Source organism: Oxyura jamaicensis, chromosome 18, assembly GCF_011077185.1.
Source record: "Oxyura jamaicensis isolate SHBP4307 breed ruddy duck chromosome 18, BPBGC_Ojam_1.0, whole genome shotgun sequence".
Taxonomy (NCBI): domain Eukaryota; kingdom Metazoa; phylum Chordata; class Aves; order Anseriformes; family Anatidae; genus Oxyura; species Oxyura jamaicensis.
The window spans coordinates 12,434,637-12,450,787 of NC_048910.1; the positions used below are offsets into that span (position 1 = coordinate 12,434,637).

At 42.4% G+C, this 16,151-nt stretch overlaps 1 protein-coding gene across 2 annotated transcripts; it reads right to left on the reverse strand.

The window, feature by feature from the left end:
• Nucleotides 1-1,461: 1,461 nt before the first annotated feature.
• DUS1L (dihydrouridine synthase 1 like) lies at nt 1,462-15,364 on the reverse strand. Of its 2 annotated transcripts, XM_035342466.1 has the most exons (13): nt 14,962-15,356; nt 12,373-12,481; nt 11,663-11,713; nt 9,120-9,232; nt 8,284-8,366; nt 7,989-8,092; nt 6,910-7,054; nt 6,086-6,182; nt 5,638-5,726; nt 5,223-5,389; nt 4,641-4,678; nt 2,563-2,638; nt 1,462-2,191 (listed from the first exon to the last, which is right to left on the reverse strand). In XM_035342466.1, the coding sequence occupies exons 1-13, from the start codon at nt 15,196-15,198 to the stop codon at nt 2,043-2,045; spliced, it is 1,458 nt and encodes a 485-aa protein (XP_035198357.1). In that variant the 5' UTR covers nt 15,199-15,356; the 3' UTR covers nt 1,462-2,042. The 2 variants fall into 2 exon arrangements, with proteins under 2 accessions (XP_035198357.1, XP_035198358.1); XM_035342467.1 differs by lacking the exons at nt 1,462-2,191; nt 2,563-2,638 and adding an exon at nt 2,645-3,544 and having other exon boundaries at nt 4,609-4,678; nt 14,962-15,364.
• Nucleotides 15,365-16,151: the final 787 nt, after the last annotated feature.

Sequence of the window (16,151 nt, forward strand, 5' to 3'; positions counted from 1 at the left end):
CTCTTAACTATAATGCCCTTCCTGAATTTGGGAGCCTGAAGCCAGCTTGGTCTTCTGACACGGGTGATTTGGACATGAGACTGTGTACTTGTTGTTTAACCCAGCTGGCAGCTAAACACCACACAGCCGTTTGCTCACCCTCCCCCCTCCCTCTCTGGGATGAGGGAGAGAAACAGGAAAGTGAAGCCGGTGAGTTGAGATAAAAACAGTTTATTAAGACAGGAAAATAATAGTAGTACTACTACTACTGATGTGTACGAAACAAGTGATGCACAATGCAATTGCTCACCACCCGCTGACCAATGCCCAGTCTATCCCTGAGCAGCTGCCCCCCCCACCCCAGCTAGCCACCCCTATATATTGTTCAGCATGACATCAGATGGTATGGAATACCCCTTTGGCCACTTTGGGTCAGCTGACCTGGGTCTGACCCCTCCCAGCTCTTGCTGTAAAATGCCACAACTGTTAGGCAGCATTTAATTCAACTTCCAAATGAAGTTCTTAACTCTTGTTATCTCTATAGAGGACTTGAAGTGGGAATAAATGGCAAGAGCTAGATTAAAGATTGTTAAATGTAGCCAGATGTTGAGCTAAAGATATGCATAATCAGCTGATAGGCAATGTGCCTGAAGAAATTGTATGAAAAATTTGAACACAGACTAGGAAAGCACAAGGGTGAGTGTTACATGGGTAGGCCAAGGCCTCAGCTTTACATATGGTGCTCTGCTTAGTGAGCTGATGATCTTGTGAGCACGCTTAGTGTTAGTGGTATGAGTGAGACTACTTCCCCATGGTTTAAATAGGTCTACAGTTACTAGCAGTTTGGTCTCTTTAGCATGCTGGTCTCTTTAGCATGCTGTTCTAGTCCATGTATTAACTCATGACTCTGTGACAGTTTGTAATACAGGTTAGGAAATATAAACTGGTGATGAGACCTCAAGGGGGGGGGGGGGGGGGGGCTGTGTACACATACATATGGATATAGACTGGATATAGACATATATGCATAAGATGGGCACAGTTTTTTTTTTTTGTTTGTTTATTTTATTTTTTTTTTTAAAAAAAGTCTAACAGCTGTTTTGGTATGGGTATAGGTATAGATTCTCTGTATCTAGCAATATATAGTGCTTTGTAGCCCCATGATGCTATGTGCTGGGTTTACAGCTCTCAGTCTGAGAGGCAGGTTAAGACTCTCCGTAATTAGGATTCTAAAAAGCATACTGAATACAGACAGCTGCACTGACTGAGTGCCTAGGAAATATGCAAAGCATGTGGAGGGGGAAAAAGATAAAATACAGGCAAGGTAGGGTCTTGCATATGTAGAACTGCAGCAGGTTTTGAGGCACTTTTTCACACCGCTTATCTTATGGAAAAGAAACAGGATCATGTAATTATGAGATGTGGGCAGGGACCAGGTCTTAGACATGGTTCTAATTTAGCAAATTATTTCAGCAACCGCTCTCTATTAAAATAGATCTTTTATTTTCCTCTTGACCTTTAGCTCAGGGGAGAACATTAAGCTTTAGCACACTGGATAAAACCAGTAACTGTTAATCCAGACTGTTGTAGCAATGTATTACATCTTCACATTTTCAAAGTACCCCAGGTTCCTTTCTGCGGTGACAATATGGCCTTGTGAAACTCGACAGATATGACATTTTCCATTAGTAACAGTCATTAACATGATTATTTTTAACACTCCAGGATGTTGTTCTAATATATGAAATTTATTCCCCACTATTAAAAATATGACATGAACAATTAATAAACTTACATGAAAGCAGACTGTGGTGGCAGCACCTGGTTGCCTGCAGCATTTTCAGTCTTTGAAACACATGAAAAATTTAATTGCACCCTTTTTATTTCAAATGCAGGAAAATTCCCTGAGTAAGCAGAGTTTTAATTAAATAAATGTGTCCAGAACTTAAAGTAAACCTGTGGAACAAGTTCACAGAGCTGACAGTGCTCTGGAGATGGCAGTTTCTTTGGCCCAGGGAAGCAAAGGCCTTTCAGAAGCTCTTTTATTATTCATTTTCAAAGCTTCACAAGGTGGTGTCATCAGCCTTCTTCAGTACAGCTGTCTCCCCACCATCCACATCTCTCTGACTGAGCTCTGGGTTTTGAATTGCTGTTTGACTGCTCTGCCACAAAAGGGATTTTTCATATTTGGTCTTAAAAAGCAATCCGTGACCTGAAGAAGCAAGGATAAGGAGAAAAATGAAAAGGAATGAAAAAAAAAAAAAAAAAACAGGAAACTGAAATAAATGCACTGGTAAACAGAGCAACTCCTTCCCTGTAGCTAGAAGAAATAGGTCCTCATGGTCTGGTCTGGAAAGAACACATCCCCAGGTCTTGGAAGAAGAACTGCCACACACACTAGGAAGAGCATACTCTTAATTGTACTCTGTAAGTTTTTACCTAGCTATGGATGTAGAATTTAACTTTTTCCCTCCTCCCTCCCCTTCTCTCCCCCCCTTAAAATAACAACTATACTATATATGGAGATGAGACATTTGCTCAGTGATTTCTAAGGACAAAATTGATAGGAACAGCTGCACTTACCAGGACAGTCTGCTGTTTCTTTGAATGCTCTTTTCTTACAGCAGCCACGGCACATGTTAAACACACATTTATTGCCCTGGGTGGGGTGGTGGTGTAAAGAAGCTTATATCAGTTTATTAGTGAGAATAAATTCATTATTGAACTATAATAAGCAACAACAATCCAGCTCTGTACATTCAGACCTTTAGGAAAAACACCTGGACTCATACATTAGCCAGTCACACCTCTGTCTAATGAAGATGACAGAGCTGATGTCATGGAGAGTGAGGAGGATAGTGTCACAACTATTAGCGATAGTTTAGGCAGAGAAACAAAGATTAAAAAAATAAAAAATAAATCCACCATCCACTTCTGCAACAGCACTAATCTGTTGGGCAGCCCAAGTTATGTACCATAAGCAGGCAAATGTCACAAGCATTTTGGAACAAGAGTTACATTATTTTTTACAGTTGAGCTTGCTGTATTTCTCTACAAAAGTAGTTTGTGAAACAAGGTGCCTGACAGAGCTACTTGGTACCATCTGCAACTCTGCCTAAAATAAATAAATGTTACCACATCAATTATTTCAATTTTTTCAGACTAAATACACCGAAGTATATATTAAAATATAAAGGTCTGACCCTTCTTCAGGGGAGGGCAGTAAATCAGCTGGATATTTTACAGCTCAGCAAAACCAGACTCTGTGTCTCGAATACTTTGGCTCACACATGCTTAATGAGCTTTAAGTGCTTTTTTTTCCCCCCACCAATTAAAACCATCTTTCTTCTTTTTTTTTTTTTTTAAGCTTCTCTCTAGCCCTTACATGACAAAGCTTAGAAACTTAGCTAGGGAAAAATAAAACAGACCCATTCTAGAGACTCAAAGGGCAGCCTGCAACATTGCAATGATGGAAAGGCAAAACAAAAATGAGTCCAAGCCCCATTTCAAACAATCATGGTTGAAGCACCAAGCTGTGTTAAATGGCCAGCTATGAAACAGCTGGCCTTGAAAGGCTGGCTTTGAAAGCAGGCCAGATGAAATCTCAACATTTTCCCACTAATGAATGCATCAAGAAATCTATTTCTGTTGCTGCAGTTCAAAACTGGGCCCTGGTTGGCTGCTGTTTATAAGGTGCTGTAACAATGTCCCAAAACAGACATACAGCACCTGTCACCACCCCCCCTTTTCCCACCCCTTCCAAGCTGGTGTAGCTATACTGCTTTTTCAGCTAGGACACAGAATTGTTCCTTGCACTTAAATCCTTCTTGTATGTCTGTGTGTGCATGTATGTCTATGGTAGCATCAGTAAACACTGCTCACTCAGCTCAGTGACATTTCCCTGTCCGGGAAAGAGCTGTATTCCCCAAGGAAAAACAAAAAACAGAAGACTACCACCAAAACAATCAATTCCACAAAACTATGCTTTTTTCAAATACCTATGCTATACATAATGTGGAAAATAGCTGGTTTGTTAAACATTGCTAACGATGAATGTTCTTGTTCATCTACTAGCTGCAGTTCAAAAACACAGCTGGTGCTCATTCTTACTCTGATTAAGAACATAAATCCAAAACAAACAAACAAAAAAACAAATGCTGCCTGATACTCAGTACAAACCATACCGGATGATGTTTAGAGTGCTTGTATTAGTAAACTATTTATTAGACCAGTTATTTAAATACTCCATCCTTGCAGAAAACACCCACCATTGACCCTAGTGAAAGGGGTTTTGTTGTAATTTCACAGTAGAAAAGCCATGTGTAATTACTGCATGTTTGGAGATTTATTTCCAAGAGATCCTGAGAGTTTCATCCAACTCAACTGTCTTAGCAATAAATATCCTCAGCAGCAGTAAAACTTTATTTTTTTGAAAGGCAAATGATCTCAAAGCATCTACATTTGTGAGAGTTTTATGCAGCACCTTCAATTCAGAAACTGGTTACAGTTAATAGCTAAGAGACTTTTGCCTGCACATGGACATTTTCCCCCTGCCCCCCAGCATATCACCAGAACTTAGCATGCATACATTAATGGACATTGGCATGGCCCTACCTCAGGATTTCATGGAAGTGCTTTAACAGACACTGGCACTGACTTACCTTAGGGTTCCCACATTGGTCACATTTTGCATATTTGGCTGGAAAAGACGGAGACCTGATTTCAGCAACAGTGTTTTCATATGGAAAGAGTAAATGCAAAAATTCAGGATCAGACAAAGCTTGGTGCCTCTCCAGCCAGAGGGGGACTCTTTGAGATAGAAATACAGTGCCTCAAAGAATTGTGCAAAGAAGGTAAAATACATTGACTTTTACAGTGTATCTAAGCTATAGCATAACAGCTATAAACATAACAGTTTTAAATCTCAGGTCTAGTGCAAAATAGGAGGACAACTGCTCGAAATGCATATACAATTTCAATTTCAAATACTAGCAACATATAAAATTTAATTTGTAAAGCATCTGGAGCTTGAAAAGTTGCTTGTAGTGGACATTGACCTACTTTCTTTGATGATTAGATAGGTATCTTTCCTAATGAACACAATTTGAATAAATGTTGCCTACTACCAAAGTTTTCCTATAATGCCCCATCTAAAGAAGTTTCTACAACTACATAGACAAGAAGAAAATAGTGGCAACTTATATCAAAGTTAATACCAGCAACTGCCAATAGATGGAACTTACGTTTTAAAGATGGATCAAAGCTTTTATTTGGATTTCTTAACTTCTTTTTTTGCTTATTCTTTGATAGAAGCTCAGAATTTCCATCTTCATCCTCTTCCAGAGCACGTTTCCCTCGCACACCTTTTTCAGTCCCCCTGGTTCCATTCTCCTTGCATCTCTCCTTTGGCCTGAAATGGTGCATATAATTATAAGTTGGCTGAAGGGAAGATGTACGTGTTTCCTACAAGGAGCAACGTCCCCATGAACAAAACAATAATCAAGAACATAAAGAAAAAGCCACAATAAGTATAACCAAGAGTTTTCATTTGTTTTTAAATGTATGTAAGCTCCTAGAACAGAACTGAAGAACTCTGCACTGACAGCATGAGCAGGAAAAGCATATGTGTACCTGGTCATGTTAAAATAGATAACTCACCCTGGCCTGATGTATGGCTGACAGATCCAGTGGAAAAAAGGCAACCCTTCTTTTGGCTTTTCTCCTTCTTTCTGATTAGCTATTTCTTCCTGCAGCATAGAGTTACAGTCAGTTTTCCTGTAGTTCTCTGGAAATACTCTAAATAATGCCTCAAACTCCAGAAAACCACAAAGAGTAATTTAACTGCTACTGATAGTTAAATATAGTCAAAAAACCTCTAGTAAGACAGATGAAATGAAGAAGATTTGTAACTCCTATATCAGCTTTCTCCGATATAAAGCTGTTTGGGCTTAAGGGGCTGGTACTGTAGTAAGCTACCCATATCAAAGTTTGTAAGCCTCAAAGTTCCAATGAGGTGGCTAACAGACATCAACTGTGTGACATACATGGTACATTCCCACCAAATGCAGACAGAGTTGTTCTGGGAGATTAGGTCCCATCTTGGTACCTGGCATCGTAGCTTCAGCTCCCTGTTGACATCTACAATTCCCTCTAGAGTCTTCACTTTTGCTAATTCTTCACGCAGCTGCTGGTAAACTTGAAGCCTGAGACAAATCCCAAACATCAAGTCATGTTTATTCATTATTGCTAGTCTAAGGAGATCATCTAAAAATGTCTTTAAAAGCTTCTTACAGATTTTTCTCACTGCATTTGCCGGTGGTAGCAGCTTATCTTCTTTCTTGTAAGTCCAGAAAGAATCACACACCTGCTACTCTTTCAGGTAAATACTTGCAAGTTTGGGCATGTAAACAAGGTACTCTAAGATAAGCTAACATAAACATACCGTGCATCAGCTATTCAGTAACTACCCATGACCATGTTCTTACTCCACAATAAATGTGAGATAGCTTGCCTCACAATGAATGAGAAGTTAGTTAACTCATGTTTGCCAAAGTGCATGTATGCATATAGGCAATTACCACACAGTAGCAGATGTGCTGCAAGCTCACACCCTAACTTATCGCGTGGTAACTTGTTCGTTCCCCAAGCCCTGTTTCCCTGTAGCGAAGGGTAAAGGCTTCAGCCCACATTCTCTCCAGGCAGGTCCAAGAAATAAAACCTTGCAACATGCTAATTCAGGTCAGACAAATTCTTGTATAGAATCATAGAAACACGAGGTTGGAAAGGACCCACAAGATCATCTAGTCCAACCGTTCTCCTATCACCAATACTACCTGCTAAGCTACTAAATCGTATCTCGTATAGAGAAGCCAGACACTTGTTAAGCAGGAATACACCTGAAAACATGAAGCGTTTTCTGGAGATACTCACGTGTGATGCCAGAGCTTGAAGAGATGAGCCCTAACATAAGACAGTGGACAAGGGTACTTCTGCACTATCTCCAGATACTCCTCAGCCATCTCCCACACCAATGGGTTTCGGCCCTCAAACAAAGCTGGGTTATGAAGATTACCTTCTAGGGAATGAAAAGAAACACTCAAACTTTCATTTCAGGATTGTAATGGACAACAAAATCTCAGCTCTGTAGTTGATCAGCTCTGTTGTGATTGTTCTGGCCAGTCACAGACACATCAGCCACAAAGAGGAACAAATGGTGCATAAATTCTAGCCTGGCTTCAGGATACTATATTTCACTGTATAATTCTTAATTGAGCACAATAGATCATACCTAATTAAAACATTAACCACAAAGGAATCTAACCTTCTCACAAAAACATTCAATAAAAATCAATGCTTTTCTTGGCCAATGGTTGAATATTTAGACAATGGTATGTCTGTACTCTCATTTGTTTGGCTTAAGTTTGCAAATACAGCGTCTCACTATGCCTTGCTCTAGTAGTTTGATAAACCTTTTGTTAATCTGTATTTTCTTAAAAGTAAGATTCGACAATGTCCCAGGCATCATGTTTCATTGCTTTAACTTTGCAAGTGACTGGAAGCTTTTTCTGATGTCTATCCCATCTTGTAGCAAGTAATACCACTTCTTTCTTATCCCAACAAAATATGAATCAGCTGCAGGAATCCTAATCAGTGGACACACTTCACTTACTGCATCAAGACCCATTCAAAAATTTTTCCACTGATTAACCAATGCTGTGGAAATATTCCCAGACAGGAGTCCTGTATGGCTTTGTCACGTAATTAGACTTGAGCTGTCCACTCAATGGTACTACAAGTTCAACACAACAATTCTTACTGTAAAGTGCTTCCTGGTCCTGGTAAGAGATAGCCAGTGTAAGAGGATAGAGAAAGGCCACTCAGCTTTCAATCTAAGTTGTTCACCACATCAGCCTCATGTAGGCTTTTAATAAATGTGTATGGGGCTGCTATAGAGACTAAGAAACAGATTGTATCCTCACCTATTAACAGTAAAAGCTAATTTTCTTTACCTGCAGTCATGACACCATGCACTCCTGTCTTACGGATACATTCTTCCACATCACTGAGACACTGGATGTTTCCATTTGCAAACACAGGAATGCTCACGGCTTTTCTATACCAGTGAATAAAACAGATGCATAATATTGAGAATTAGGAAGGACTCTAGAGTCAGTCCAGAAGTCCTACTCCTGTCACACAAATTCGCACTTTGGTGCCATTGCACTTGCTGCTTAAAAAAAATATAAAAATCACCCTTCATAGTGTGCTAGCAGAAAGCCATTAAGATTGGTACTGCTCACTAACCTGACAGCTTGAATGTGCTCCCAGGATGCCACGCCAGCAAGTGGTCCCTTCTGTTCTTTAGTACGGCCATGGACAGTCAGTAGCTAGAACACAAAGTTCTGTTTACTTTTTAAGTGTATGAACCACTGGAACAAATACACTGACAAAAGATTTCCTTTAACCCCGTGCATTTCATGGATGCTACTGAATTCCCAGTGCTATTTAAAAAGTGCAGGGCTGTTGGTATCACGGAAAGGTATTACCAGGTCACCTACGATGACAGAGTCCTGGCCTTCATTCACCTTGCTGCTCTATGGCATGACAAGGTCTTATCTTGGGAGAACCTATAGATTTCCTATTGCATTGGCTCCTGTTTGCGATATATTGATCTGGCATGCCCTTCAGCAGAAGGCCTAAACACTGGCAGTACCATCTCTAACTACAGACTGCCTCTGAAATTAAATCCCAGAAGGTTTGCTTATTTCTTAACTGGTGGTCATGACTTTTGATACTACTTTTAAAAATATTATATGTATATTTATATCCCTGTGTATTTCATACATTCACACTGCCTCTTGCAGTTCTTTGGTAGACTGAAGTGCTCACCCACAGTGAAAGATGTCACATGGTGAAGTGATTATAATAGAGACTGAACTCATGACCTGTTCCATATCACACTACTGAACTGTTTGCTGCCTATGACTGCTAATATATACAATCGCATTGTACCCCATTTTCCCTGACTGTAAAACAATGTAGCCTACTCATCTCCACAGTACATCAGGATCTGGTCATAAGATGCTTTACACAGAGACACGTGTCCAATGCAAAAGTACAGGGAGCAGCTGCCTCCTTACCTGGCAGCCAGCTTTCTCCAGCATCTGTGCATACTTCACTGTCTTGTCAATTTCTGGGAAAACACGGATTTTGCATGTGATGGGAACAGAGAGCTTCTCGTTAGCCAGCAAAACTGGGGAAGATTGAAAAGACAGGTAAGTGGGCTGCACAATGCTATGAAGAGTGCCTATTCTCCTCAAGATCACATACTGGGTATGGTATGGAAAAAGCCTGAAAAGTTAATGCTATGAGTTCTCACAGCTTAAACAATGAACAATGTCATCTGCAATCCTTATTGTAGAGGTTCATCAACTGATAGTAAACAACGATGCGCAAAACCTGCATTCTAATAAGGAGACATTAAATGCTCAGCATTTAATAGATCTAACTGTTCCACCGTATTTAACCTTCATTCTCAAGGAACGCCCCCCTCAAATCTTAACCACTGATACAGGTCTACTACTGTCACAGCATGTTGCATCCCTTCTACTCTGCCAACAACATTAACACTTGTCTAGATTTTCTACTAGAGATCCTTTGCTTCTTTCTAAATTATCATCCAAATAATTATGAGTAGAGCCTTGTCCATGACAACCAGCAGTTCATTGACTGTTCATGCTGGGGGCACCAGTACATCCTACGGCCGCACAGCTGGAATGTAGCTTTGCAGAAAAGGTCCTAGGAGTCCTGGTGGACACCAAGTTGAACATGAGTCAGCAGTGCGCCCTTGCTGCTAAGAAGGTTAACAGTATTCTTGGATGCATTAGGCGAAGTATCCCCAGCAGGTCAAAGGAGGTAATTCATCCACACTACTCATCGTTGGTGAGGCTGCAACTGAAGTGCTGTGTCCAGTTCACCTCCCCCCAGCCCCCAGTACAACAGAGACATGGACATACTGGTAAGAGTTCAATGTAGGGCCACTTGGACTGTAAAGGGACTGGAGCATCACTCCTATGAAGAGAAGATGAGAGAGGGGGGACTGTTTAGTCTAGAAAAGAGCAGGCTTGGGAGGATCTCATCAGTAACTATAAATACCTGAAGGGAGCCTGCAATGAAGACAATGTCAGGCTCTTGTCAGTGGTGCCCAGTGCCAGGAAAAGAGGCATTGGGTACAAACTGGAATACAAGAGGTTCCATCCAAAAATCAGGAAGCACTTTACTGTGTAGGTGACAGAGTACTGGAACAGGTTGCCCAAAGAGGTTGTGAAGTCTCCTTCTTTGGAGAGCTTCAAAAGCCACCTGGACTCAGTCCTGTGCCCTAGGTGTCCCTGTACGCACAGGAGGAGCTGGACCAGATGACCTCCAGAGGTCCCTTCCAACCTCAACCATTCTTTGACTGAGGTATGTTGTGAACCCAGTCAAGTAGGAAACTTAACTGGGTCAGGGTAAAATCTACAACATCATGTTAAACTTCCATAGTCTTTACACAGGGCATGGAATTGGAATGCTACCAAAAAGAGGGTTAATGAAAACAACCAACAGAAAATGCTGAGCAGTGGCATGTCTGAAATTCTATTTTCTTCCAGAGCTTAGATGTATAATGCATGAAAGCACCGGTTTTCTTCTAATCGAAATCCTAGAAGTTCTAGTGATCAGTACTTCCTACCACTCTTTTGAAGGAGCAAGTGAGGTGTATACAGGTCCACGCAGAAAACAGTACTGTATGGAGAAGGAGGAAGAGGTAGAAGCTTTGCCCAGCTCTTACAGAATAGCCTAATAAGACAACTCTCACAAACAAAATACCCTGTGTTCTCGTCTCACCTTGAGGCTGTTCTGATTTACATCTTTCACTCCAAAGAGAAGCACCCTAACAACTACATTACATGGTGGGCAAAAAAGCATTGTCTATCTTTCTAGGTTCCCAGCAGTATCTTTGCTGTACATCATTCAAGATTCCCTGGACTACAGGGAACACAACAGAAGTAAGAGTCTATAATGTCACAGTTCAGACATTTGCTTTGAAGTGGGGGGAAGACATTCTTGGCTCTATACAATGATCAAAAGCTTTCTTAAAAAGAAAGCAGTTCCAAATGTATTTATTTATATATATATATACACACACACAATACTGTTCACAACCACTACCAATATCCCAAGAACATCCTACACAAGTTTGAAGAAGAGAGGCATCATTTGTTAAGATGTGGACAGAAAAAGTACACTGAGCTGATGACAAAAGTGCAACTCTAATGTCAGAAAGAAACACTCTCCCTGGTAGTTGAGAGCTTCAAAGTGAAAAAGTAAGGTGCTGGGTAGTCTCCTGTTTCTAGAGTTGAAGAGCCACTAAGCCATCACTAGACTGGGACTTAAACAACTCACTTTCACCTAACGTGAAAGGTACCAAAGTCTTTTAGCAGACCTAGTTTGTAGTGGGATATCATAAAGTACCATGAGGGTGCCATTGGAATACAAATAAAATAATAAAATAAATACCCCCACACCTTCCCCTAATAAACCTGCTGCACCCCTTATCCCCACAAAAACTAAGCCTCCTCTTACTGATGAATTCATCCCATTCCCTCTCAAATTAAGCCTCTGAAGTGAGGCCTTTCTAAAGACTTACTCATTCTCTGGAGAAGATCCCATTCCTCTTGCAGAAATGCTCCATAGTGACCTATAATAAAATAGCATATGACAGACTTGTGCGGAACAGCATTTATCACAGTAAGGTTCTGAAGTATACAGCTTTCATAAACATTCACACACAAAGACACAGACACTGATGCCTCACTGACAGAAACAGTGTTGTTCTGTCCTTCCCAAACTGGAAGAGTTGGATTGTTCTGTGTCCCATGCCAGCCTAGATTTACTACGCTGGTTCTGGCTTTTGAAATATAGCTACCTTTGCAATCCTCTTAAGGGTTCAGCAGGTTTTATCCTCTTATATGCTAACGTGAATAAACTCTGTGCATGTATCATGGAAACAGGAGACACTAAATGACAGCTTAGTATTATTTTAAATGTAGTTTTTTGAATTTAGGCTCTTTGATTGATTGAAATCAGAAAAAAAATCAAGCTCTTGCTAAAATGAATTTTTTGAAGAATATTGTAGATGTAAGAGCGATCACTCAAGAGAAGTAGGAATTATTAGTATACCTAAGTTTGCTTTAGGTACTACAAATCTGTACCTATTAAAGTGGATGCAATTAAGTCTGATTTCAACAGTACAGCAGCCACCCACACCAAGGCTTAATTTGGTCCTTTTGATGTCTTACTGCCAAAGTACACATTTAAAACATGCAACGTTTATCCAGGGCTCAAATTTGCACATACCTCTCTTTGCAATCATCTGGGGACAACCCAAATTTAGGTCTATGGCATCACAATAATCCTGAGCCAACAGTGCTGCTTGGACAAACACTTCAGGGTCATTGGCACAGAACTGAGGAAGGCAAAAACAAGTGGAAAAATCAGGCAATAGCTTTTTTTCAAGTACTGATAACATTATTTCTGTGACATACATACAAAGCAACCAGTTGCTACAGAAAATGGGCATAATATACACCGTTCATAACAACTGTCATTTCTCAAAAAGATCTGTGACACCAGTTAAAGAGCCTCAAATTTCAAATGACAAAATGAGAAAGATAAGCATCAAGAGGCAAAGAAATATTTGCAGAGTATTTTACATGTGGCACCCATCAATAAGAGGAAACAACTCTTCAAATTCCCTGTACAACAAACAGCTGAAGCATTTGAATACATAAAAGGTAATGCAGAAGAAAGGAGTTACCCATGGTGTCTGTCTCAGGGTCTTGAGACAATTCAAACTTTGTAGATACTAATAAGTACCATTGCCTCTAAACTGAATTGACCTGTGCAGAATATGAAATAGACACATTGGGCTGTTAATCAAATGCTTGGTCACAACAATAATTAACTTTATGCTTAAGACATTGAGAAAACATTGATTTGTTACGAACAATTACATTAATTTGAAGCTGTTTTGTTGAAGAGGATAGAGACAGACCATTCTTCACAAGTATGCTTTTAAACACATTTTCTAAAATGTTTTATTAACAAAAAATAATCCACCGTATCTTTAAATTTAAATAATATGGATTTAAAATATGTGAAAAAGCATTACTTAAACCCCATAACACTTTACAAATTATAGCTGTCACTGACCAAAGCCAGGAAAGTCATTTGCCTTCTCTGAAATGACAGAAAAACCTCCAATCAAGCCACATCAATGTATATTTTTACATGGAAAATAAATGCTCCAGGGAAAAATGGGCTCATATATATCTCTGCCTGATCTACTTCCCAGTGCCTGTGACAAAACCCAAGCCTGTCTAGAAGTATAAGAAACAATAGTCAACTAACAGAAAAGAGTACTGAAGAAAGAAGCTCCGTGATGGCAGATAACCAAGGTACTTTGGTGCCCAGTAGAAAAGAGGGTGTGAAGAACAAAGTAGCTGAAAGCTTTTCTTTCTGAATCAGAAAGAGGGATTTAGTTAGCTGTCTTCTCTTAGTGCATTCTGGTGGAATCATAGAATATCCTGAGTTGGAAGGACCCCACAAGGATTATCTGTCAAACTTCTGGCTCTGCACAGGAACACCTAAAAATCAAACTGTATGCCTGGAAGTGTTGTCAAAATGCTTCTTGAACTCTGACAGGCTTGGTGCTGTGACTTCTTCCCTGGAGAGCCTGGTCAAGTGCCCGATCACCTTTTCAGTGAAGAACCTTTTCCTAACATCCAGCCTGAACCTCTCCTGTTGCAGTTCCATGCCGTTCCCTCAGGTCCTGTCACTGTCACCAGAGAGGAGCTCCATGCCTGCCCCTCCACTCCCCTCATGAGGAGGCTGTAGGCTGCCATGAGGCCTTCCCTCAGTTGCCTTTTTTCTAGGCTGAACAATCTAAATGAATTCAGCTGCTCCTCATCTGTCTAGACTCTTCACCAGGTCTAGACTCTTCACCATCTTTGTCACTTTCCTTTGGACACTTTAGGTCCTCCTTATAATAGTTGTTGCCCAAAACTGCACACAGTACTCAAGGTGAGGCCACACCAGCATAGAGCAAAGTGGGATGATCACTACCTTTGGCTAGCAATGTCATGCCTGGTGCACTCTGGCAGCTGCCAGGGCACACTGCTGGCTCATATTCATAATCACACCATTCCTCTGCTCACACTGACTGTCTTTCCCTGCATTATTCTCCAGCTCCACAGGCCCCTCCCTCATTGGGATGGAGTGGTAAGAAGTAACCAAACCTCACACAGCACTAGCAGAACAAGCTTAAAGGGGTGTACTTTTTCTTGCATTTGCTTTTCTGTCTCTTACTATAGCTAAGCACTGAGATCGTGGTTTCAGAGACCCATTCAAAAAACTGTGATTCTCCTAGAGTGATACAAGATCTGGAACAAGCCTTGACTCCAAAAAAAAACAAACACTGTAGTCTATCTCCAAAGGCAAGGTGCAGAGGACTGACACCATGTTAGAAGTCTAGTGCTTCAGGTTTTTGTGCTTAAGACATCAAATCCTCTCTGCTAGCTATGGAGTAAACAGAAAAACACATTTGTCTTCACGAGCTAAGTACTGTTCCTGGTACTTATTACGTGAAGAAAACGATTTTTTTTTATACTCTACAACCACTTTGAAATCTGTGTAAAATCGACTAGTTCGTCCTCGTGAAGGTTTGGAGAACGTCTGAATTTATGAACACAAAGAGGGTGGATGACGAGAGCAAGGGCGCATTTGGCACCGTTGACTTACTTTTGCATTTTTGCCCAAGAGCACACTGCAAGGCGAACCCCAGGGAAGCTCCTCCCGGCAGTCTCCGCCGCTGCTGGCGGCGCTATGGCTGCCCCGGTAGGCGCTGCCTATTCGGGAGCGAACCGAGCGGTAGGTCCTGGCGCTCACCTGCACGATGAGCGGGCGGTCCTCGGGACAGGCCTCGCCGTAGAGGTTCTCGCGGCGGTAGTTGGCGTCCCTGAGGAAGACCTGGGCATGCAGCATCGGCGTGTAGCAGAGCTGGGCACCGTGGCGGCGGCTCAAAAGCCTCCAGGCCAGCTCGCTCTGGTCCACCATGGGCGCCACCACGTAGTGAGCGCTCCGCAGCGTCTCCCGCCAGAAAGCCTCCCCGCGCAGCTTCGGCATCTCCCGCCCGCGCGGCGCTGCGGCAGCTGCCGCCTCGCGCTGCTGTACTGGGGCGCGCAACCGCCGCCTGAGGCCCGGAGGCGGGCGCGAACGCCAAGCCCTGACAGGGCACAGAGGCGGCCGGACGGTGCAACAGCCATCTCCCTCCGGCCGGCTCAGCAGTGCAGCTGCGCACCGTCCCCTCCGGAAACCTCAGCGTTACCGGCAGGGGCCGCGCGCGGAGGAGTCCTGACGGCGAGATCCTCGCCCTCGTGAAGCAGCGCGGGGCTCGCGCTCCCTGCGTGTACGGTCGCGGCGGGCGGTACCGGTCGAGACGTTACAGGACTATTCCGATCCGAGGCCCTGCGTAGCTGCGCGCCGCCCCAGCCAGAGCGGCAGCCGCCGTGACGGCGGGCACGGGCGGCCTCACCGCCGGCGCCCGGGAGCAGTGCTCGTGGGGCTCTTCCGCGGCCCGCTGTGATCCGCCACGATAAGCCCCGCCCGCCGGTCGTGCCTCCCGTGGCGCGACCTGTGCAGCAGTAATTGCCCGGAGTCGCTGTGATCCCCGTGGTAGGGGGCAGCACACCCATCTTCCCCCAGTGCAGTGCCCAAGTCCCGAGAAGCGTCTTTGACCTTGCACTGCGTCCTCAATCCCCAGCACATGGCCTGGTGAAGTAAGTGGTTGACTAGTATGTGAACTTGGAATGAATGAAGGATCTCACTTATCCTCGAAGTGATGAAAGAGATGGATAGGTACCACCAGCGCAGAGAAGTGGAATAAGCCACTGAACCAAACAACGTATGTGACAAAACTACACTTCTGCATCAGTTTAGAAAACTACTGATAACCGCAGGGGTAACACAAGGCAGGATTTCCCATCAGCAAGTACCTACAGGAAAGTAGAAACAAAAAACAAACAAAAAACACATTTCTACTCCACTCATATCAACATGACTTATCTAGTCAGTGTTAG

Excerpts from the sequence above, each read along its gene's own strand:
- DUS1L (XM_035342466.1), bottom strand. The coding sequence starts at position 15,198 with ATGCCGAAGCTGCGCGGGGAGGCTTTCTGGCGGGAGACGCTGCGGAGC. Across the intron at positions 8,093-8,283 it reads GAGCACATTCAAGCTGTCAG|AAAAGCCGTGAGCATTCCTG; the intron begins GTTAGTGAGCAG and ends TCACTGGTATAG. Across the intron at positions 2,192-2,562 it reads AGAAACAGCAGACTGTCCTG|GTCACGGATTGCTTTTTAAG; the intron begins GTAAGTGCAGCT and ends TTGCTTCTTCAG.